Source organism: Coturnix japonica, chromosome 13, assembly GCF_054131305.1.
Source record: "Coturnix japonica strain WE chromosome 13, WE-NBRP24, whole genome shotgun sequence".
NCBI classification, from domain to species: Eukaryota; Metazoa; Chordata; class Aves; order Galliformes; family Phasianidae; genus Coturnix; species Coturnix japonica.
In genome coordinates, this window is record NC_140675.1 from 2,705,068 (window position 1) to 2,728,649 (window position 23,582).

Genomic DNA, 23,582 nt, shown 5'->3' on the forward strand with positions numbered 1-23,582 from the left:
CAGACTTTGATCCATAATCAGCACCATTATTCACTGAGACGGTTGGGATAGCCCATGTTAGAGTCAGGCAGTCTCTAATCTTTAAGTAGGAAATTTGCAAAGCCTTGGATCAGTTACATTCTGAGTAGGAATAAGCTCTGTTTTCTTGTGGGGATTGAATATCAGTAAGACTCCAGCAGCAGGGCTCCCCTTTGCTCCCACAGTGAAGTGGTGTCCACAGCTCTGTACCTTTTCCCACATTTCATGGTGTCAGTGTGGAGTTTTTAACAATCAGCAGCACTTAAGTTAGCTAAGAGGCAGGCAGTGTGTTGGCACTGCCAAGAATGTCAGCAAGCAGTTTGTGGCCACCCCACATAATTGACACATCAGTGCGTTATTCAGAGTTTGCTCCATACAAACTGTTAAACAATGAGTTAGGATTGCCAGCAAGGATAGTCAGTTTGGGAGTATGAAAATGTGTGCATCAGCATCTCTAAAATAAGAGAAGAAGAAGCAGCTTTGAGTCTGGGAAAGATTTACAGGTAGGCAGCACCCACTTGCTTTAATTAAGACTGAAAGAGAAGAGCTGAAGGTGACCTGTAGGGGTATAAATGAATCTGGTGTGTGTAGTAGCAGAATAGGGATTAAAAGACCTGAGGAAGGGAACTGACTATCAGTGTTTGCTAGTGAGGAAGAGGAACCTGCAGCTTTTGGATGAGTACAGAGCTCTTCACTATTCAGTAAGAACCCAAACAGATTGAATGCAGTTTCCTCCTTTCTGGCTAAACAAAGACTGATGGAATATTACAATAAACTTCAGCCTTTTACTGCTTTAGTCAGTATAAAATTATAGAGAACAGGTCAGCCCTGTGAGTGCAGAGGAAATAGGTCAGGGGTAAAGCATATGAACAATAGCATCTCCATTTTCATAAGATATATTATTCCTGTTTTGAGGCAGATTCTGGTCTTTGTGAAGTGCCAGAGGGCATCTGTTGTGAACTCTGGAACAGGTAGATGAATGGTGGCTGAATTTAACTAATATAAGGAAGCCTTCATTAACTAATGAACTGAATAAGTACAAAGAGAAACTGAGCTTGAATAACTCAGCTTCTCCTCTGAAAAGAAGAACAATGGCATGGAAATCAAATAACATACTCCTTACGTGGGAATAAATTTCTGGCCAATCAGTCCTTGATTTGTTTTCCAGGTTGTACCCGTGCTGGCAAGCTTCATTTCTCATGAGTTGCTGGTAGTTGCTGGCTCTGGGATTCGTGGGTGGTTTATGCCAGAAGGTGAGTCCCAGTCTTGGCATTTGAGCTCTGTGTTCCACATGCAATGTAGTTGTCAGCATTTGGGCTCATGACCTTATTCTGACTGACATATCCTGTCCTATGCCCTGGAAAACCCATATGTGCACAATCCACTGTCAAACAGAGTTCATAGAGAGGACACGTTATTCATATAAACCTTGTTTTGAAATCTTTGGTCTTTGCCCTTTACCTGTTTATCTGTAAGTTTATTTACAAGACTGCTCTGTGTCCATTTGTGTCTAGATGATAAGTGACAAAATCAGATCTCACTTAAGGCTTACACTTGTTTACTTCTAGAAGATGGTGTGATATAGGTGCTAGGAGAGGTGAATCTATTGCAAAACAAAACAAAAATATTTCATTCAAAATTGAGCTTAGATACTTTCTTCTTGTAGTTCAGACTCTTTTACAAGGAATACAAATATGCAATCAGGTAATAGTGCAATCAGTGTCCTAATCAAAGTCAGGGGTCACTTGCTAGATGATCTCTTCGTTTGACACAAGTAGTAGGTGGCCAGATAGATAGTAGAGGACAGATAATTGCTATAGATAAAGAAACAATACAACCAAAATCAATTCAAACTTTTTTACTCTTATGACAGCAATATGAGTCATGCTGAAAAAACCTTCACAGCACACCTTTGTTGTTTTTTTTTTTTCCCTGGTAAATGTTTCAAAGGCTGAATATGAAATTTGGGTACAATTATTATTCCATTAAAAATAAAGATGTACTGCATCTGATTTCACTGTGTATCCAAACAGTTTTTAACATTTTTTTTTTTTTCCAGAACAAAATTGCACCAAGTAAATTTGTGCTAGAAACTTGCACTTTACACAGGAAAGAAACATTATTTTCTGGGCTGAGTGTACAGATGCTGCTGCTTTGGTACACGTGAAGTTCTTTTGTGTTTTATAGTCAAGTGTGTGATTTTTTTTTTTTCCACGTGGATGTACTTTTCTTTTGAAATGCCATAAAAATGTATTTTCTCCGCTTCCAAACAAAGATCAACAAGTATGTGATGCACTGACATGTCAGCAGTTACACAGGATAATTTTCCATGAAAAGGATGCTAATTAACTTGAATCAAAATGAATTTGAACTAGAACTTGCCTTCTGGTGGGTGAAGCATGTAACCAAAGTAATAGCCTATGAAAAAATGGGACACGTGTATGAAGGTTTTTCTTTTGTGGTGTGGCACTCAGGAAAATACTCTTCATGTTGTGGAATTTCACGGTGCAGTGGTTGGTAAGTTTCTCTCTATTTCATTCCCCATAGATACTCTTGAAGCAGAACTGCTGAGTCACAGCCTGCACCAGTGACGGAGCTCCTGGTGGGAAGGCAGGGCCTACCCAGGGGAGCTTAAGTGCATGTAATGTGTCTGAGTGATTGGAAGGGCTGGAGCCAAGATCTACCCTTTCCAACACCTCATTTGAGGGTTGGTGGTGAAGGTGAGGATATCTTGTTGGAGATTCCTGTATACCTGAGGCCTTCTCAAAGTAAGTAGCTACTTTTCTTTATTTCTGTGTCTGCTGTGTTTGAGCAAATCCTCACTTGTTGCAGCCTGTGATCTTGCTCCTCTGCTGTTGTAGTTGTGCTTTCTGTTGTGTTACAGCCCTAAATTGTGCTCTTAGTCTGTGGTAGCTCTATGGGCTTTTTCCAGACCTTATTTAAAAACAAATGGAAAATGGGCAAAGTGGGTGTGAGAGTCAGACGAAAAAGTTTGGGTTTCACAGTGTCAACAACATGTATTGCCTCCTTTGGATTCCTTGACAGGTGACAAAAGATCAGAATTTCTATATTCTTCGCTGCACTATTTGTTACAAGGCTATACTACAAAAGGAGAACTGTGGTTTCTTTTTCCTATTTCCATTTCTTTTCTTCCTGTTCATTAAACTTCTCTTTGTAGAACATAGTTTATCAACTGGATGTATATGAAAGGATGCAGCCTTTTCAGCCAGAAATTTGACTCAAGCACTGCTGTTGAGAGGAGAATGCCAGTTGTGCTTGACAACTTAGTACTCTGTTGAGTGTGGAGTAGCTTTTGATTAGTTTTAGTTTTAATGTAGGCATTCTGCAGGTGAGAGGAGGTTCATGTAGAATCAAGGTAAATGTTTTTGAAAGGCTGTTTCATTTGCTCAAGCAGCAATAATAAACTTGCAATTGTTGCATATATATTTCTAGGCAAGTCAGTAATTTGCTTCCAAAGTGATTTGGTTATGTTTGGCCACTCGTAATGAAAAGCCTTATTCTGATTAATCTACAGCACATGTCAATTAATCTCTTGTGTAAGACTGAACTATAGTGCCTAATGTGGTTCTTCAAAGTGATAACCCTCTTATGCTTTGCTAAAAAAGTACTTGTCTTTGTAGTTCTGAAATAGATTAAATTAAATTTCACATTGTTGCTGTGAAGAGAGGAGGTAGGAAGAGCCCAGTCTCATAGAATCATAACTGGAAAGCAGTTTTGCTCTTCATGAACACTCTTGTAACCTCACTGTACTAACGTATGGGCAGAACCTAAAGGAAATGACATAAAATCCAATTTAACTTCAGACTCTTTCATTTTATAAGCAAGAAGAATTTGTGAATCTGCATAGATGCAATTGAACAAAATATGTAATGCAAGCCCTTTTTCATTGACTTAATTTAACCAATTTCAGCCACGTGTCAAATCACATGAGGGGGATGCTCTAGAAACTAGTAAAGTCACAAACCTCTTAACTAATCTTGTTGATGCTAATTTAAATTCTTGTAATAAATTTCTATTATAAAAATATCAGAGGGAAATAGGAAATGCTGGTACATAATGCTCAGGAGATATGAAAACTAGTCTGATTGGCTGGGAAACTTGTGCCTTTCAAAATTCCACACTTACGAGCAGTCCTATGAATGTTTTGGTCAGTTGCTGGCATTTAATGAAACCTGCAGAATTCATGGCATCTGTAAGAGTCCCACATTGCATTAGTTGATGATGGGGCTTGGGCCAACAGGCTCAGTGTCTCTGGATGATGGATCTCAGGTTGAAAATCACTGTGCTCGCTCACCCTTCTGATCATCCTGGACGTCAGATTCATGGGAAATCAAAGTTGCTTTGTTATGCTCATTTCTGAATGGAAACGCTTTGCATGCCTCTCATGTCTACATCTGGGCTTTGGGTCAGATGCTTTGCACACTCAAGATTTCATTCAGTAGCTGTGGCAGAGTGCATCATGTTAGGTTTTCATTCGTCAGTCCTGGGTGCTTGAAACTGTAAGGAAGAGCCATTCTCACAATATGAGTGAGAAACCTGAAGTTGTGGGGTCCTCAGCGCATCAGCTGCAGCTGACTAGCTAGTTAAAGATAATCTGGTCTTTCTAATTTAAAAATGTAGTGTAAGATGATAAGTTAAAGGGAACACTGTTACGGTTGTACATGACGCTAGAATAGATTTGTCCTCAGTGCTGTTACAAAACAAGTCTCCACAAACAAATTTTAGTGTCTCATTAAAGACTGCTTTATTGAGAGCATAGTGAACAATGGATATTTAAGGTTATTTTTTGAGAGCAGAAATTATTTACGTTTAAAGAAAACTTTGACTTTATTTCTTGACCATCTTAAGCTATAAATCTTAAGCTGTGTTTTACTTGCTCTGTTATTACCAGAAATGCAGTGTAGTAAAACATGAAGTACTCAAAAAAAACCCCGCAAACATTATTGAAGTCTTATATGGGCACTTAATGTTGAAACATCTTTACTACCAGTTTATAGACACTTAAAATATCATTGTCCTATAAGGTCAATTGCTCTTGCAACTTCACTAGTGGCAGTTACACTGCCTACCCTGTATTGCATTAAACCTTTGTGTACTTATTTAGAGTCATGTGCTTCTTCCACTTTCAATGCTCTTACATATGTTATAGGAATCAGAACTTTTAAAGCAGGCTTTTAAAAATCGGATGTAACTTTTAAATCATATGTGCCTTCCTTTTGTTTATTTCTAGAGCTGTTAGAGACACAAATGAAAATTCTTTTGTAATATAATTGATGTCTGACTATAACATGAATCTTGTCATATTCAACTTTTACCTCTGTTCTTGTACTTGTATCATTCTGCTCTTTTAGCAGAATTGAAGAGGATAGTGTCTGGTCTTGATAGCTTGGGTACAAAAAGGGATCTATGGCGAGTCCTAAATGAAATCATTTATCTGCTTTAAAACTATACTTCAAGGACTGTTATGCCTTCAGCAGAGATTTGCAGGGGAGGGGAAGAGATCAGAAGGAAAAACTGAAGCGATGGGTCATCATGACATACTTGCGTACAAGCATCAATAAATACACTTCTTAGGGGCAGTTGCTGGTACGTCTTCCTCCCAAATATGAGTACAGAGGTATGGTGTCTGCCAGCACCCACTGGGCAGCTCAACACACAGCTACATGCCACACACACTCAGGAGAATGCACAAAAGGTAATTTGTGTAGGCATAAATATATGTACCGAGAATATAATTCCTTAGGAGCAGGCAAGCTGATTGTTTGATTCAAATTGTTTCTTAATTGAAACACAAAACAGCTCCTCTTTAATCTTCAGAGTACTTGAAATCATGTCTAGCTGGGAATATATGAACAACAGTATATGAACTGCATCTTTGAGGAATGATGTCTCTACTTTTTTCCAGTAACAGATGCCATTTGGATTAACAAATAGGGATTCTCCTCACAGCAGCAGTATCTGATGGGGTTATCAAATTCTCTGAAACTAAAGAGAATGTGACAGTGACATCAATCAGATGTTATTGCTGCACATACAAATTCATTTGCTAGCCCAAGTGGTAGTTCATTTTTTTGCAGCTGGGAAATTCCTTTCAAGATTTGGTAATAGCTCAGCAGTGTGTATGAGTGGATTTGTATACATAAATGACATATATGGGTGCTGTGGCAGCAGTACAAAGCCATACAAATCTGGAGCTGTTTGTTCCTGATTTGAGGCTTTCCATCATCAGAGCTTTGTCTTTTTGGCCTGTGTTAAACATGGGGCACATAACATCAAGTTGAAACTTGCCGTGGTAGATTCACAGATGTTTCACCTATGTATTTGTTAAATTAAATGTAGGTCTGTAGTGACAAATTTCAGTCTTGATTAAACCTACGTCGAATTATAGTCTGGTGCTGCAGTTTTCACGTTCATTTTGTAGTGGAGTAGGTATCAGGCTTAAAACCTTAACCATAATATTTAGAGGATGTTCAACACTAGATTTCTGTTATAACATTGCCTTTATGGTTTTAAATGGTAATTGCCCTAGTGGCTATTTTATGCACTCAAGTATAAGTGCTCTATATGTGTATAATACCTGGATTTAGTTGTCTTTGTTCAGAGCCATATCAGGCATAGCAACAGCTCCTGTGGGTCAAAAGCTTTTGCCTTTTGAATACCCTCCGTGCCTCTCTGAGTTGACCTTCTCTTAGGAAATAGGTTCACAATAGGGCTGAAACGTCCTGCATGCATTTCTCATTTCGTAGTGGAGCATTGCAACTGCTATGTCCTCTTGGGCTTTGAGCTTTGAAGAGCTCCTCTTCCTTATGGCTGCTTTTAGACAAGAAAAAATATGCCAGCAGACTCTATATCTGTGCGTTAGCACTCCATGTACTGCATTCCCTTTCTGGGCTGTTGCATTAATTTCACAGTGTTTTCCAATATCTAGTAGCTCTGAATCAAAAGAATCTTGGTCTTTTCTGTTTCTAGCAGTTCTGGATTTAGAACAGTCTAGAAATTAAACGATGTCCTAATCTTTCCTTAGTGGCAAATGAGGGAAGAGTACTTGTCTGTGTGGGCATGGCCAAATTGTGGCACTGGGACTTACAGTCCTGATGTTAATCCATGGAGAGAACATCCTCCTATCCACACTGTTATTGGGCCATGAGAAATTAGTTTATTATGAACAGGATTTAGGAAAAAAAATTAATGAAGTGTCATTAAAAAAAAAAATATATATATATATACACATATATATTTTTTCTTAAAGCACCCTGTAAAGTAAAAGCATGAATTCAGTTTGTTTGTGGAGTCAGAGGCATCTCGATATGTATTCGCACTTGTTAATGAAGGGGGACAGCTGCCTGGAGATGCAGAAATTGTAGTTGAAAGGAACTCTGAGAAACACTTATAAGTGTATGTCTATGTATTTTTATAGTCTTTTGTACAGATTTGTATCTATTCACTGTAAGAGAAACGCTATCCTTTTACAGTCTCCATTGAGTGGTATTGGCTTTGAAAGGTATATTCCACCCCTGCTTTGTTCACATATGCACATTATTTCTATTTTAAGGTTTGCTGTGAGTAAAAGCAATCACTGGGTAGGATTCATCTCCTTACAACTATGTCTCTTTAGAGTCAGTGGAGATCACATCAGGACAGTCAGTAGATTCTCGAGTGCAATTCCTGCTATCTTAAAGCAACACTTAAATAGGTCAGATTAATTGTGCCTGAGAGGTTTATTTCTTTCCACTGATTATGGAGGGAGAGTAGATGTTTGTATCACAGTCATCAGCTCTGAAGCTCAGTGATGTGCATCCCACCTGTGGTGTCAGCACAGAGTGGTTCCTGCAGTGAGGTGCTTCCCATCTACTGGCCTCCCGCTCTGCATTTCTGTGGTTCTGCTTTCCTGCACACCAGTATGATTTTTGCCTTGACATTAGAGTTCATAGATGTGAAAATGTAGTCTCCAGATGTTTTAATTCTGCCTGTCAGCACAAGAACCACATTCTAAAACACTTCGTTTGACATAATGCATAGGAGAGAAGTGGAGGTGCTGTAGGAGACTTTGTCAAATGGGTCCTTTGCTGTTACAACTAGGGCAAGTTAGCCCTGTTTTGAGCATGGTTGGATTATGCAACCTCCAAAAGCCTCTTCCAGTCTGGTTAATTCTATGACTCTTCATCCAGAGTTTTTCAAATTCATGGTTATTAGTGGCAGGTTTTAAGTCGGGCAATCTGTCTTTTAACAGGTCATAACATAGCAGCCAGTCTTGGGCCTGTACCTTGCTATCTGACCTATTCCTGGGGCTGGATGAGGAGAGCTGCCTGGATTTTCTCCATGAAGTTAGGCAGGATCTTCTGTAGGTACTCAGCAGAGCATTGCTTGGCAAACTTTTTTTCCCCTTTCCTTCCTCTACAAAGAATAAGTATATAGAATAAAGTGAAAGAAGATATTTTTCTGTTCTGCTAAGGCAATTTTGTAAGACTTGGCGTGAGTATCCTGGGAGTCTAAGCTAAAGATGGTGAACATATGGGAAAGCCCAGGAGGAAGCACAGAGTTTTAGTTTTCAAACCTTACTCTTGGATTGCTACAGTAATGTAATGAAAGGACATTAAATGAGCTGAAGTTATTAAACCCTAAAGGTTACAGAGTCCTATTGGGGGCCACATTCAAAATGTAATTAAGCCAAGTCCAGATATTTTAATTTCTAGCTGGAGATTTACACAACATAAGTAGATTCTTCTTCCAATTCTAAACTTTATTGAAAATAAGCTTGTTAACTTGTTTATTTCTCTCTAGCAGTAACTGAATAGACATTGTTTAGAGCCACTTGGCTCTAGTAAAACAGTAGGTACCAGTATCAAAGAGTCATGGTTCAAATCAGATCATGTATCTGGGAAAACAGATGCTTGCACTCTGCTATTAAAGTCTCACTCCCCCAAAACCATGTAGTCTGCAAATGGTTATCCATTCTGATCCTCCAAGGCTCTCCCTGCCTGTTGTTCCAGATGGTCCATTGCTGGTATAATGCTCTCCATTACAGTGTGTGAGAGAACAATGGTCCTAGAACTGTTAATTCTGCTTATTAGGAATATAGGATTACACTTATAAGAGGTTGTTTCCATCTAAAACATTCCGATTTCATTGTAAAATGAACTTGAGTGAGTTTAACTCTTCAAGAACACTATCTTTAAAAAACAAAACACAAGAACAACAACAACAAAAAGTTCACCAAACATGAACACCACCGAGAAAAATCCTTAAAACAAGCCAAAATCCAAAACCAAGGACATATCTTTATGGATTTGACTTGGCTTCCTATTGCTGGATTGGCTCAGCTTTTAGTAGTCCCTTCTGTCCTTCTGTCTGACTAGCTGCTCTTCTCTGAAGGAGTCGGATTGGCTCTGCTATCTATTTTCCTCAGGGAGAAAGCTGGCATGTGGTTCAGGTGCCTTGTGCTGCAGTTTGCAGGTCTGTGCTGGAAAGCTGACTCTTGAGATGACCTGGGTGAAAAAGAAGACGTCACTCCCTCTGCCCCACATCAGTTTATTTCTTGGACTAATTCTGTGACCTGTTTGGGCATTGTGACTCCAAACAAGTTTATTCATGAAACACATCTTGAGTGTGTCCTGTGACTGCCTTGGAGCTGGGAAGATGATTTGAGGGGGCAAGAAGCCAGCAGTCTGCCTTGGTGAGTTGTGCGCACACTAACTAGGGTTTGAGTGACCTGGAATAATCAGGCACTGGCAAGGTATACCTGGGTGCTGTGAAAAGGTGTGGATTAGAATTCTTAAGGTGAGGGGAGACTCAGTCCTAAAACTCGCTCCTTGGTTGTTTGTCTTGACTGTTGGAGGCAACGGGCTGGCACTGAAAAAATGCTTAAGTTTTAAATTCAGAACAAAAACCTGCAGCAAGCCAAATCACCTTATTTAGAACTTACTAATTGCTTATAACTTTGCTACATCAGTGAAGACATTAGTTAGAAGCAATTGTGGGGCAAGGAGGAAGATAAGAACATGTTTTTAAGACTGTCTTAATATTCAGTCGTACTAAACAAGGTTGCTATGCTTGAGACAACAAGAGTAGAGGAGAACTGCTGAGAATTGCTCTCCTGCTGGAAGGTGTTTGTGTTTGGAAGTACAAGCACTCTGCCCAAGAGACAGCGGGCTGCAGGCTGGCGTAAAAGCTGCTTCAAGGACAGAATCCAGTGAGAATGGTTTGTATGCAGGTGGAGGAGAACATGAACCTTGGGCACCACTCTCCCTTTTTTGTTTTGTTTCTCTACTCTGATAGGGTTGTGTAGGGCTGGGCTTCTTAGAGGAGTAACTGTATTAAAGACAGCAATTCCTGAAAAGGTCAATTTAGGATACCTTCGTCTTGATCGGTAAACAGACAAAAAAATAGATGTGTGAGTTTTGCACTTGAATCTCGATGAGCAGGAGGCATGTGGTAATGTGTGAGAAGAGCCTCAATGTGCAGAGCAGCCCAGAGAGACCAGTTCAGCAGCAGATCGGGATGTGGGAGTCAGACAACGCTCCCACATTAATTAATGAGGTGAGGAAATAGAATCACATGTTTTCCAAGTTTGTTCTCCAGAGAAGATTTATCTGGAAAAGCTTCTGTGTTGATTTAATGGAGATGTGCACACTATGAGGTGTTTGTATGAACAGTTCTGAGCTATTTGGATGCATGTCCCAAAAGCAGAGTAGGGCAAGCGGTGAGAAACTTCTCCCCTGCTTTTTTATTTGCTTACCTTATTTCTCACTGAACGAAGGTGCATTGGGTCTGAGGGCAGTGTCTGAGCCAGTTATTCCTCTGTCCTTCCGGGGTACAGTGCCAGACCCTGCCTGTTCCCTGCCGGGTGTTTCCTGAGGGAAAACTGAATGAGGAGTGGGGAGTGAAGAACCTGTTTCCCCCAGGAGAGCAGCTCAGGGATTTGTATTGAAACAGGCCAGTGATTGAGCTTAGTCCTTAACCAAAGTGTTAATGCTGGCAGCTTGCCTGCACAGTATAAAAAAAGAAGTAAAAAAAAAGGTAGGGGGAAGGATGAGGGTGAAGATGTGGATGGAAAAGAAAACACAGCAGCCTGTAAAACCCATGCAAAAGAGACAAAATGAATGTGCTACAAGGAAGGCAAGCTTCCTGGGTGAGGTCAGAATGGAGAGGGGAGCAGGTCACAGGCACAAGCTTGAGAAGGTTAGCTTTGAAAAGCACTCCAATGGCTTTTTTCTGTGCTAGGGAGCAGCAGCTGTTGGTTGTGCCTCTGCTGAGGTTGAATTTTGATCTACTTCAAGCTGCAGTAAAAAAGATGCAATATCCTCTGCAAAATGCCTGCTGAGCACAGAGCTGGGTTTGCAGGGATTGCATGGGTAGATCAATCTATTGGCTTATTAGCTAAAATGATCAGGAATTGCATCACAATGGACTATCGATGTCCCATAGCAGCTGATGGCTCTGAATTCTCATCTCTTCTCTTTGAATATCTATTTTATGTATGTAAGTATATATATATATACATACATACATGTATATAAATATAAATTTAAGTTTCTTCATAAATTTTTAGGATACAGTGCACTCGTACCTTGTAACAATTGTATCTTCTGAGATAATTGTGCTCTTAATTTTTTCTGCTGGTTGTTTCTTCTAGGCTTGCCATCTGTGGGACTGGCAGTCCTCAGTGGCTTCAAACATCCCAGTGAAATTTGATCTGATCTTTCCTTTTTCTTTGTCTAAACAAGCATGGTCTAAACTAGTTGGTTCAGGGTGCGTGGCACACAGAGCATGCTTGACTGAGAGTTTCCAGGCAGGGTGAGGATCCTTATGAGGAAAATCCATTCTCTTCAGTGAAAGCTGCCTTCAGAGCCTGGGAGCCCTGGGACAACTGCAGCCGTGCCTTGCAGTAATCTGGTAAGCAAGAGAAAGATGAGGCTGATTGGAAAATAAACCGAAATGATACAATATTTGCAATGGATAGCTTTCCTCCTGTCTCTGCATATATTGAAAGTTTGTGCTATTTGATGATGCCTCTCCTTTCCCTACCAAATGTTTTACTGTTTTGCTGCTTGCTCTGAAGCTCTAGCAGAGACCTGCTGTGGTACCTAACTTCTAATCTGAGGGTCAGCAGGCTGGGCTCATTCAACAGCAAACTCTGTGGTCACTAAAGTGTCACTGATGCCATGTCCCAAGATACATCCCAGTCAGGTTTTCCAGAAGTGAAAAGATGACAGTTCTGACAAATGCCGATGAAGTGGGAATTATCAAAGCAATGTAAAAGGGGAGTGTGTTCAATGAAGAAAAGAGAAGTTTCCTTTTGGGATTGGGGGAAAGGACTGAAATGAAATGAAGCTTTCTTGTAAATATTATAGAGAAACTCTTTGCTGGCTTGGCTGAAAGACAAAGTTAGCATGAAGTAAACCGGACAATGAATTGTACAGACAGTTGGATAGGCAGGCCTTGGATTTCTTCATAAAGACCATTTCCTGTGTGTTGTTAATCCTGTTGATTTAAAAACAAAACAACAACAAAAGGTTTCCTTAATTGTCCAGAAGTTTGCTGGACCCAAACCTTGATGGCTATTACGTATTTTCCACAGATTGCACAAATCTAAGTTTAGTTTGGATGTCATTCTAGCTGACTCTTTTTCAGCTATGCAGTGGAATTTGAATGTGGGTTATTATAGTGGGTCCCTTTTTCCTTTACTGACAATTTTCCCAGCGGTGTAATCAGTCTGTGATAAGTTTTGATTCTGCGTTAACTCTTGTGAGATTGTTTTTATGGATTCATAAGGAATCAGACCTTTGGAACCTGCGTTAGCAGAACAGAAAAACTTTTCCTCTTGTCCTCTGGATGCAGAAACGTCGTGTCACCTAGAAAAAGTGACACAGTAATCACAAGCTGAATGTGAATTTGCAGAAGAGGGCTGTTGTATGGTCCTTAGCTTAGAACTGCATGATGCTTCTTTAGAAGGGAGACCCTGAAGAGGCGTTCAAAATGGAGTACTTGATATGCTTCATGTAAAAACCAATGCCTTAGTGGAAATCATGTGTTGCATTTTAATATTTCTGGTTTTGCTAAGGGAGAGGAGAAAAAAATAATCCAGGTTGCTATTTCTAAATGAGTTCTAGCGGTGACCCATACAGTCCACCTTCTTCTTTTACACAGGCACACAAGGGATCTCTGACAGTAAAGAGAGCTAAGTTTGCATGCTTAAATTTAAAATCCTGCTTAAATAGAGTTTAACTAAGACCTTAACTCTCTTGACATTAGACCTAATAATTATTAGGCAAAGCAAGTACTGTCTTTTATTAAACTAATGGGTAGAGTTGGAAGGAAAAAAAAGACAAGCTCCTGGGTGTAAAAGAATTTGTCTTTTTTTTTTTTTCCCCCCAACATCTCTTAGCGAGAGGTGGGGAGAATGAAGTATTTTCTCTTTCCATTCAGTGCTTTTCTTGCCCATGTCCTTGATTGACCATAACTCTGTTATATACTACATTATGAACTATTGCTGTTCTGTGGTTGTGTGATTAAAAATGAGAGAGGTCCTATTGGGGGAAGCTGCAGTCTGACTGGGACTAGACTCCATGGCGAGGTGCAGTAAGCAAAGGAGCAGCATCAGGAAGAGACAGTGAAAAAAGCATGTTTACAAAGGTCAGTTCTCCATGTGGTTTTGGTTTTGAAGACCAAGTACGTAATGCAGTAAGCTTCAGAAGCTATCAGCAGCTTCTCCTAGCTGACAATTCAGGTACTGGGGATAAAAGAAGTGATTTTGAAGGAACTGATGAAACTTGTGAGGTTACATGTTAACATCCAGTAGATGTGAGCTCCCAATTGCCAAGCTGGCCTCTGTGTTCTTTCATTTTTTGAGGCCTGTGGCAGATGTAGGAAAACATGAGGAATTCTGACCTGTGAATTAGGTTGGGATCTTTAATTAGGCAGGGAACACTTAGGAAAAAAATTGGCCTGAATGGGGATTTTTGAGCAATGAGCTGATTTGAGAGGTTCAGGTTTGATATCCTGCCAACTAAAGTTTTGCATTAATACTCAGGCCTCTCTTGCTGCGTGAAGTAGGATGAAATCTGTTTGGGTTTGCCCAGTTTAGCAACATTTTAACTGGTACAAAGCACATATAAACTGTCTGCAGGCTGCTCAGTGTCCCTGACTCATGCTGGATACAAGCAGCAGTTAAAGTTACAGCATCCCATTCTCCAGCTGTGCCTGGTCTAACAGGGCAATATCTGCTTGAGACTAAGAATGGTGTGGGTCTTCCTGGCCAGTTGGAAGAAAGCTTTAGCACGCAAGCCTGGATGTGGAAACAGTCTCGTCTGCAAGAGTAACTCATTTCCATTGTTCTGAGACCTCATTTTCTACAATGATGTGGAAACACTGCTAATGAATTTCAATTCATGTTCATCAGATCTCTTGGATTTGATCAAATATAGGCAGGTCTAGTATAAGACTCAGTAAAAGGGGATTTAGTTTCTCAGTAGCAGGAGTTATGTTCTCTCTATTGCCCTGTATTATCCAGCATCAGAACTAAGCTTGGTAGAGCCTGTTGCAAAGGTGGAATGTGCTTAGCTTAAAAACTAGGTCAGGGTCTGAGTAGGCAGTGATTAATATCAGGGTTCAGACCATGTGTAACCCATTTCTGTGAAATATTTATATTCTCAAGAAGGATTTTATCATGGGAGGATTTCCCAGCAGGTTAGGCATATACCAATGTAGCCTTCATTTTTCATGCTGTGATTTAACTGGGTCTATTCAAGAAATGAGTAATTGCTACATCATTGTGATTTTTTGCTTTATCTTAGAACTGCAAGTTTACCTGTTGCCTACAGGGTTCTAATATGAACCTGGTGAACCACGAACGAAATGCTGTTTTGGAATGTAGCTGAAATTAAATCTTGATGTGGATCCTTTGCATGATTTCTAGAATAATGTTCTGCAGGGTATCCCATAACACTGCTGTGATTCTAACACTTGCCTGTAAGAATGTTTCCAACGGCATCCCTAACAGCGACTGGGAATCACTGTATGTTTTCATCTGAGATGTGTACTGACAAAACTTTTAGAAGAGTGTTTTGAGAATGTGATCATTTTCTATCACTTCTATTTTCTTGGAGTGTTTGCTGCTAACTGTGATCATAAACATAATAATAAGAAAGCAAGAGGATGAAAACTGAGACACAGGCAAGATCCACGTACTCTACCTGGTGCTAGTATTGCCTCGCTATGAGAATCATTGTTCTCATCAGCCACAGAAAATGTAGTTTAGTTTTGTCTTCTCAAGCTTATCTACTTTACGCAAGCAGCTCTAAGACACCAGGCTGAGTCATGCCTGGTATGCCTGGTAGATAAGTCTACTTCATGCAGTCATTTAACTTACAGTGCTTATCCCTTTCATAGCATAACGAGTCGTTTTTTCATCTTTGAAGTGCTTTCAGACTGTTTGCTCTTAGTTCACCTAACACCTGAGAGACAGTGACTGAGAAACGGAGGTTAAGGGGCTTGCTTCAGGCACAGAAACAGTTGGTGTCTGGGCTAAATTCAGGTTTCTGTACACTTGATTCCCATTCCAGAATTAGGAGCCTCCATTTAAAAGCCAACTAAGGCTTATATCTCCTTTTTGTTTCTTTACTTTTTTAAAGGGTAAAAACTATTTTGTTGCTCCACTGCAGCAACGCTAATGCAAGTTTTAATGTGGTAGCTGTAAGAAGGTATTTGTTACAGGTGACAGCTTAGAGTTTCTCATAATGACAGCTCCACACAAATAATAATCCAGTAGTTCTGTGTTAGGGTTGTCTGATGGCAACAAAATTCTGAGAATCAAAGGTATGGATGTAATTAGGAATCTTGCTAATGATTCTGTGCGTTTTTGTTTTTTCCTTCTCAATGAAATGAGATTCACACAGATTAATTACTACCTGCTATAAATAAACCCTGAGAATGGCAATCTGCATCGCAGTGGCAGAGGGTAGCTGTCATTTAATATATCACAGCTTTCCACACACCTGTTCACCCGGTACTGTTCCTATGGCAACTACACTTTATAAGGGAAGCTCTGCATAATTAGCATGGATCGAGGTCTATATCAATCAGAATAATTTGGAAGAGTATGGAGAGCCCAAAGGAGAAGGCAATGCTACTTGTCTCAGTAGGGAAGGTATCAGACCTCTGCTGCGTGCTACATAGTGAGGCAGTTACTAGGAGAATTCAGCAGAATTAGCAAATCTGAGGAAGCCAAATTATACAAAACAAGAAACTTTATCTTTTTTATTTTTTTGGTTATGAAACCATGTTAGAATGAGCTTTGAAAAGTGAACAAAGACAGAAAACCAAACTAAAACAAAAACCATGCTTGCATAGGAGGCTTTGTTGCAACTTAGGACATTTCACAGAGTGCACAAGTGTTGTCAGCCTGGGGACCAGGCGGTGATGGCCAGCACTGCTTGTAATGTCCAGCTATGCCTTTTACCTTATTGATCTTTGTTTTTTGTCAAGACCTGCCAGACGCATTTCAAAGTGACAGATGCAGATGTGTGACCCGTGTTGCCTCACAATGCAGCACATTAAATGTAGAACAACAGCTTTAACTTCAGTTTTATTTTTTTTTCTTGGCTGCTGGTGTCAGAAATGTCACTTAAAAAAAACAAAGCTCAATGATTTTATAAAATGCCTATAAAAAGAATAGTGCTGAAACTGGGAGAGCTTTGTGTCTGGTTGTGTGTGTGTGCACAGAAGACTGAGCGAGTCTTCTAACACTATCTTGGCTTCAAGTCTCATCTGGAAGTGACTCAGTTTTCAGCAGTATTTTTTGGTTATAAAATGCTATCCTTTTTGACATCTACTAAAAAATGCATTTAAAATCTTCCTTAAATATATGACCATCCATTTATCTGTGCATCGTAGATCTATCTGAAGTAAGAAGATGAGTAAAATGTCTCCTGATGCAATGCTTTAAACAACTAGACTGAAGCAAAGATTATTTCTAAACAGATAATTTACTGTTTATTAAAGGGACTAGATTGGGATAGCAAGAAAAGGTCCTCTAGATCTGAATGTATTAATAAGGAAAAAGCCCACTGTCTTGTCAACTTCTGTGTCTACACCACCAGGGATACTTCAATGACAATTACTGAGAGATAGTTACTCATGGAGATTAAATATAAGTTTACTTCCCTCTTCCCCTGCCCCATCCCTCTTGAGCTTAGTGGTATTAGAATGGACCACTGTCATCACAAAACTTGAGCGAAACCACTGAATCATTCTATGTGTGCATTCAGAAACCCCTTTAACTACAACAGGCTTTAATCACTATCTATAAAAGAAATTGAGATGAAATGGAAGTCTGGTACGTGTGTTATCAGTTCCCAAAGCTAGCCAATACACTTGGCATAAAAATACGTTCATATTCCAGGCTTACTTTCAATGTATCTTGCTGAAAATGAAGAGACTGTACAAAACCATTCCACCTTTGAGCTTACAGCTGATTTATGTAAAGTAGCAAAATGGGATCAAAGGTGTCCTGATGTGTCTTCTAGATTGTGGTTCTTGTAGATTCATAAAACACTAGTAAATTCAGCAAATTTCACCCTCATGACGAATAGTTTCTTCAGTGAACAATGTTTAATAGACTCCAGGTGATGAGACAGGCAGAACTGCAGGAAAGATCTTTGAAGGTCTGAGGATTAGCAAAATGCATTTGGAGTTTGGGTTTTCCTTGTAAAATGTATGGTCTACTTTGTCCCTCAAAGACCCAGACTAACTAGTTTCTTCTGTAAGGATGGACCTTCGCTTTGTTTTGCTTTGGTTTCCACACTTTGGATCTGTGTAAATCTGTGTGCCACGCTGAAGAACAGCTGTTGTGAGTTTGCCTTTATTTCTCTCCTTCCCCCCCCCCTTATTTTTCTGCCTAATTTTTACTGAATCTGTCTTCTCTTGCAGCTTACTTTAGCTCATTCAGGGCTAGAGATCTGGAATGGGAATAGGAAAAGCAGTCAGTCAGATCTGTAAGCCTTACTTCTTTGGCAAAAGCATTGGCACTAACTCTAGTTCTTCATCACTTTTATTACATCATTATGCTGGCTTACTACACTGACTTTTCAGTGTAAAATTGGCACAATGTGGGCTTTTGGAAGGTGGGGTTTAATGCAGGTACAAAGCCATGTAAAGCACTTGCTGGGGTTGCACACTGGAGGAAAGAGTAAGTAGGAAAAGAGGCAGATCCCTGTAGCGCCCACATGCTTTTATCTCAAACAGTGGATCTGTTTGTTTCTGCTGGCATATGGAGGTGCTTTGGAGAGCAAAAGGATCCAGAATTTTGCCATCTGAGTGAGACTAGGAGTGAAATGTCATGTACCCTTATAGGACTCAATTACAACATTTTGAAATGCTTGCATTGGGCATGCATACAAACACATTCAGAAGAAAGGCAAGGCTCGATTAATGATGGTGCATCAAAAGTTCAGCATCCTAAACCTTCCCTTTTAAACTCAGGGAGTCTTTAGAGATCTTGTCAACGCTGTTTATGTTGCTTAACAGTGTCTTCTGCCATTGACAAAGCAGCACTTCGCTTCTGTAGTTAATGTGGCAGATTCTCTCTGTCCCTATTCGGATGCTGATGGAAGTTATTTACAGCCTCAGCAGAAAGATCACACAGCGCTGTGATAACTGGCCCCTATCGACACTGCCAGGTTTCCAGGTCTGTAAGACAAATGTTGCTGCTGGCTCTCAGCACCCTGTGTGCCTTGCATTCTGATGCAGATTTTTATTACCTGGCAGGTGGCTTGGGAGAAAAAAGAGCTGAGATCAATAACTGCAAACGATCAAGTCATGTCAGAGAGGGGTCAGCATCCAGCACTTGTGGAAGCTGCCCCTTGACACGGCTCTTGTGGAGGAGGAAAGGGCCTTGATTTCTGAAAAGCACTGTGCTGTGTTAAGAGTGCCTAATTATCGCTGTTGCTACGGCCGGCTAAAATAACAGAGGGCTTTGAACAGGACTGGTGAATAACTGCACTTAGCTCTGATTGTTGGCTGTGTTGCTGCTGTCTCTCAGGTCTATGCTGGGTGTTCCTGGTCTGGAGACCCAAATGCACAGTGCTGTGGGCCTGGGAGAAGACCCAAAGGCCTTGGGCAGCCCCACACCAACTGTGGCCATTTTGTGCCTGGGGTGGGCTTATCTCACCTGCTCTTAAACACCACCAGTGTCACCTTCCTTTAGAACACTCCTGTGTGGCAAAACCAAAACCAGCAATTTTTGCTCTGGTTGCCAAAGCAGAACTATGAGAGGCAAGGGCCTTGTCAGAGTTTCAGACAGAACTCCAGCAGATATAGCAACCTTTTCATTTCATCTTGGTTCGTATCTCCTTGGAATTAGATGAGCAGCAGATTCTGCAGTTTTCTTCCGGCGCAATCCAGGAAGATGTCTGTAAGCAATTTCTGCATTAAAGTCCCTATTTATATCCGTAATTAAAGAAGTAAGTATCGTAGTTATCTTTCTAATTTCATAATTACCTCTTTGAAATAATAGCCCTGTTCCAGGTGTTTTCAAAAATAAAACAGCCAGGGAAATTAATTTCAATTAGAATGGAAAAATACAAACTGAAGTGGAGTGTTTTTTTGTTTTTAAAGATAACAGAAAAAACAACAATAAAACACAACTGCAAAGAACAAAAAAAGCCCAACGTGCACTTCTTGGAGTGTACTTCATTTAGATAATTAAATCCGTACAGTGTGAATGAACCATTGGCAGCAGTGCCCTTTGTCAAATGACATTTAGAATGCATTAATCTGCTCAATTCTGAGGCTTCTCAGCAGCTTAAAACACATCTGGAGGCAGAAAAAATCAGCGATTTCTTAATGGGAGTGAATAGTCTTTTGGTATGTAATACAGATGCTCTAGGCTTTCTCACTTGGAAGATTTAGTAATGTTGAGAAACTCAAGCTGTATTCGTGTGAATTCAGAAGCAATCACAAGCTCATAAGCTTGTTTATGCTTATGTTTAAGTGTTTATGTTGGGGTTCAAAATAAAGACTTTTTTTTCCATCCCAAAGAAAATGAGAGAACCCATGAAGGAGAACACTCTTATCTCAACCATTTCTTTTCCTCCTTTCTCCCTAATCTTTCTTCCAGCACCTTTTGTATTGTCTGTTACCACTACAAATCCTATTTTCTTCCTGTGACAGGGTTGTAGGGGAAACTGTTTGATGTGGGATATGTGGAAAGGAGCTCTTAAGAGAGCTGCCAAAGCTGACAGATTTTGGGAGAAAGTCATGCTTGTTAAAGCTCAAAGTCTAAAGTTGAATTCTGTTAGCAGCACCTGTTCTCTTCCCTTCTCTGGCTCTTGGCAACCCTTCAAAGTGGTCACTAGAACAGAGCTCGTCAAAACAGATAAGGCCTGAAAGCAAATTATTAAGGTCACAACTCCCTTCTGGAGTCTTTCAAAGTGTGTTTGTTGCCCTTGTGATGTTGTTGCTCCTATCGGGAATGACATCAGTGAAGTACAGTAGAACCTATCTTCCTGCAGGTCCCCTTGTGAGCCATTAAAATTTGAGACTTTGAAAACTTATTCTGAGTTTTTAATTCATCTGTGCAGGCCTTTGGGGATGAAGCTTCAGGTTTCAGTAAGTGTTTGATACAAGAGAAGGCCTCAAAGTCTGGACCTTTGGATTTGTGTGACATCTGAAAGTGGCCTGGACATCTCTGAAGAGTGTGTTCTCGGGTTGGCTCCCTGAACTTCTCGGAAAAGATCTAACATTGTTCTTAACAAGTACGAAGAAGTGCTGTGGCAGATGGTGAAAATGAACAGGAGGGTTCATTTTACCTCTTTAGAGGTAAATTACAGTACTGGGAATACTTGGTGTCTAAAAGTATGTGCTTTGAGGTTTAGAGGGAACTTAATGATATCTGTGTTATGCTAGCCGTGTACTGTTTCCATTTCGAAGTAAGATCTGGCACGTGCCAACCTTTCCCATCACACACATCACCCGAACTAAATGATTGTTTTCAATTGCATTAATTTTTCTGAATAAAATGTTAGTCCTTTAAGTAATAATGTGGTACAACAAATTGGGTGGGAAGGTTCTATGTGGGCACTGAATAGGAATGGAATGAAAGATAACCAGGATCCATTCATAGAAAAGGTGCATTTCAAATTGAGGGTGGGACCGCAGATCAAAAGAAGAGAAACGGAGTGCTTATGATCTCTGAAATTAGTGCTTTAAAAAATAAATAGGGGGAAAAATAATTTTTGAACATTGCAAGGTGTAAGGGAATTTACATTGGACGTTTTTCATAAATGTTCTTTTTGTTAGTAACTAAGGCTTTTGCAGCTTGAAGACTTGATCCCTTGCAGCCTATCATTTTATCTCTCCTTGATCCTGCAGTGAAATCATAATACTTCATTTTTTTGAGCGATATTATGATCATTTCCATGGCAACAGACTGATGTCCAAAGTACGGGATCATGACTTCAGTGTAGGATCAAGGAAGGGGAGATAAAGTCCTTATTAAAATACGCACTTTGTCAGTAAGAAACGAAACTCATGAAAAATCAATTAATTTTATTATGTGTTTCCTTCTCCAACTGAACATAAGTACAATAAAAAGTACCTTTTTATTTTTTTTAAAGAGGCTGTTTATTTTTGCTTGTTAATGCTGATCAATAAAACTTTGGCTTTAAAGAAAACATGAACAAAGGAATTCAAGCTATCATATATCGTATACATATATAAAACCTTACATAAAATCCTGATAATATACATATATATTTAAAAAACAGAGTGTTTTCTCACAATCTTTAGTAGGTCTACTGTTATGAAAGTAGACCTTCTCCCCAAAAGATTACTTTTGTGCACTTATATGCCAATTAGGAAGCTCCTGATCATCCCAGCTGTAGTTGTATTCCATTAGGCTCTCTTGGTCATGATATTTCTCTCTTAAGACATTTGTTCTGCCTCCAGTTACCCACATTAGGGAAAAAGAAATACTGGCCTCAGTGACCTATGCTGCAAACCCTGATATGTGTTTGGCAGAGGTGACTGCCTTCTGACCTACCAGATATTTTGGAGGGCATCATGAAAGCCAATGTTAAAAGATGCTATTGGCAGTCCAGAGGCATCAGAATTTTGCCAGATAAAAATGGTCAGTGTTACATTTGTTTTGTGCACTCTCTTTCCCTAGAACTGGCTTGGAGAGGTCACTGCATGAAGACTTTCTTGATGTTTCTAAGTAGGAGCAAGAAGGAAGCAAGGGATGTCCTGTTTTAGTAGTCCTATACTGAAAAATACACAGTGAGCTCTGTGGAATCGTGCCTCATGCAGTGGTTATTAGCAGAGGTTTCATACTCAGTCTGAAGTGGTTGTCAGTCCTGTCTACTCCCTCTCAGACCTTTTTTCTAACCAGTTGTCCTCCAGTGAGGCAGTACCAGGCTATCTGTATGTCTGTGATGTGTGGAAGGGCTGAACGTGTGGTTGCCAGCCTGTAGTGGAGAAGAGGGATGGTAAGGCAAGGATGGATGAGGCTGGACCATGAATGCCAGCCTATCCCATGCTGTTGGCTTCTAAGAAGCCACTATGAGTCAGTCTGTGGTACTCTAATATACTTGCCTTTTGTCACTGGATGAAGATGTTGAATTATCTGCTATCACCCCATGGGCCTAGTTCTCCTCTGTCTTATACCAGGTGTGTCAGAAGTATTCCTCCTGAGACCAATATTTTGGTGTAAATTAGAGGAGAATAAAACCCTCACTGCAGTGGATAAAAAAACAGACATAGATTTCACGATCTCTCCTCCCATCAGTGTGTGCCTGATTTATGCACAAAACTCCTATTAGCATTGGTGGGAGAAGAGATAACTTACATTGCTAAACAGGTTGTTTTTTTTTTTTTCCTCAGCTACCTGAAGCTACTCAGCATAAGCCTGTTGTGAAAGTGATTGGAGATTTAGGAGAAGGAATGCCAGAGAGAAATAAGAAAAACAAAACTAATTCTAAACCAAGCAACTGTAAGAACTGTGGGCTTTTTCTTGTGATTTTCCTTGAAACCTAGAGTTTTTAAGCAACTAAATAACTATTCTTAATGGTTTTGAAGTCTTGGAGCGGCTCTGTGGGTGGGGATTTGCAGAGCCCCTGATGAAGGTGGATGTGAAAGGACAAGGAAAGCTCTTAGGTGAGAAAGCAGGAGTAATTTCTCTGCTCATTTCCCTTATCCCAATGTTCCTTGTGACAGCAGAACTCCGTAGAAATGCAGCTCTAGCCCTTACTATTTTGCAAATCAGGTTTTGCTCCCTTTTCCTTTTAATAAAACTTCTGATCTCATTGCCAGCCTCAGAGCTGTAACATTTAAGATTAGTTTTCCCTCTCTCCCTCCTTCTCTGCAGTGTCTTCTGAATTTCTGTGACTCTTCTTGAATTTCTGGTCTCTAACAGAAAACTTGTTGTCTTGCCCTTATATACAGCCACCAACTTACTCACTGAAATTTTGGGTAGAACCTACCCATTTTGCTGTTTTCCAAGTGCTGGCATTGCAGTAAACTCTTGAAGGCAAGAGTTAACCTTTTTAAAG

At 40.0% G+C, this 23,582-nt stretch overlaps 1 protein-coding gene across 5 annotated transcripts in view; it reads left to right on the forward strand.

Moving 5' to 3' along the window:
- Positions 1-879: 879 nt before the first annotated feature.
- Positions 880-23,582, forward strand: part of LOC146758586 (receptor-type tyrosine-protein phosphatase T-like) — a 199,151-nt gene continuing 176,448 nt past the window's right edge. For 2 of the 5 annotated variants that reach the window (XM_085514542.1, XM_085514541.1), the window contains exons 1-2: positions 880-1,271; positions 2,566-2,786. In XM_085514542.1, coding sequence (XP_085370668.1) covers positions 2,663-2,786 — 124 coding nt within the window. In that variant the 5' untranslated portion in view covers positions 880-1,271; positions 2,566-2,662. Of the gene's footprint in view, positions 1,272-2,565; positions 2,787-8,269; positions 8,381-9,485; positions 9,713-11,762; positions 11,932-23,582 lie in introns of those variants that run through there. The other 3 variants (XM_085514543.1, XM_085514544.1, XR_014934006.1) reach the window with 3 other exon arrangements.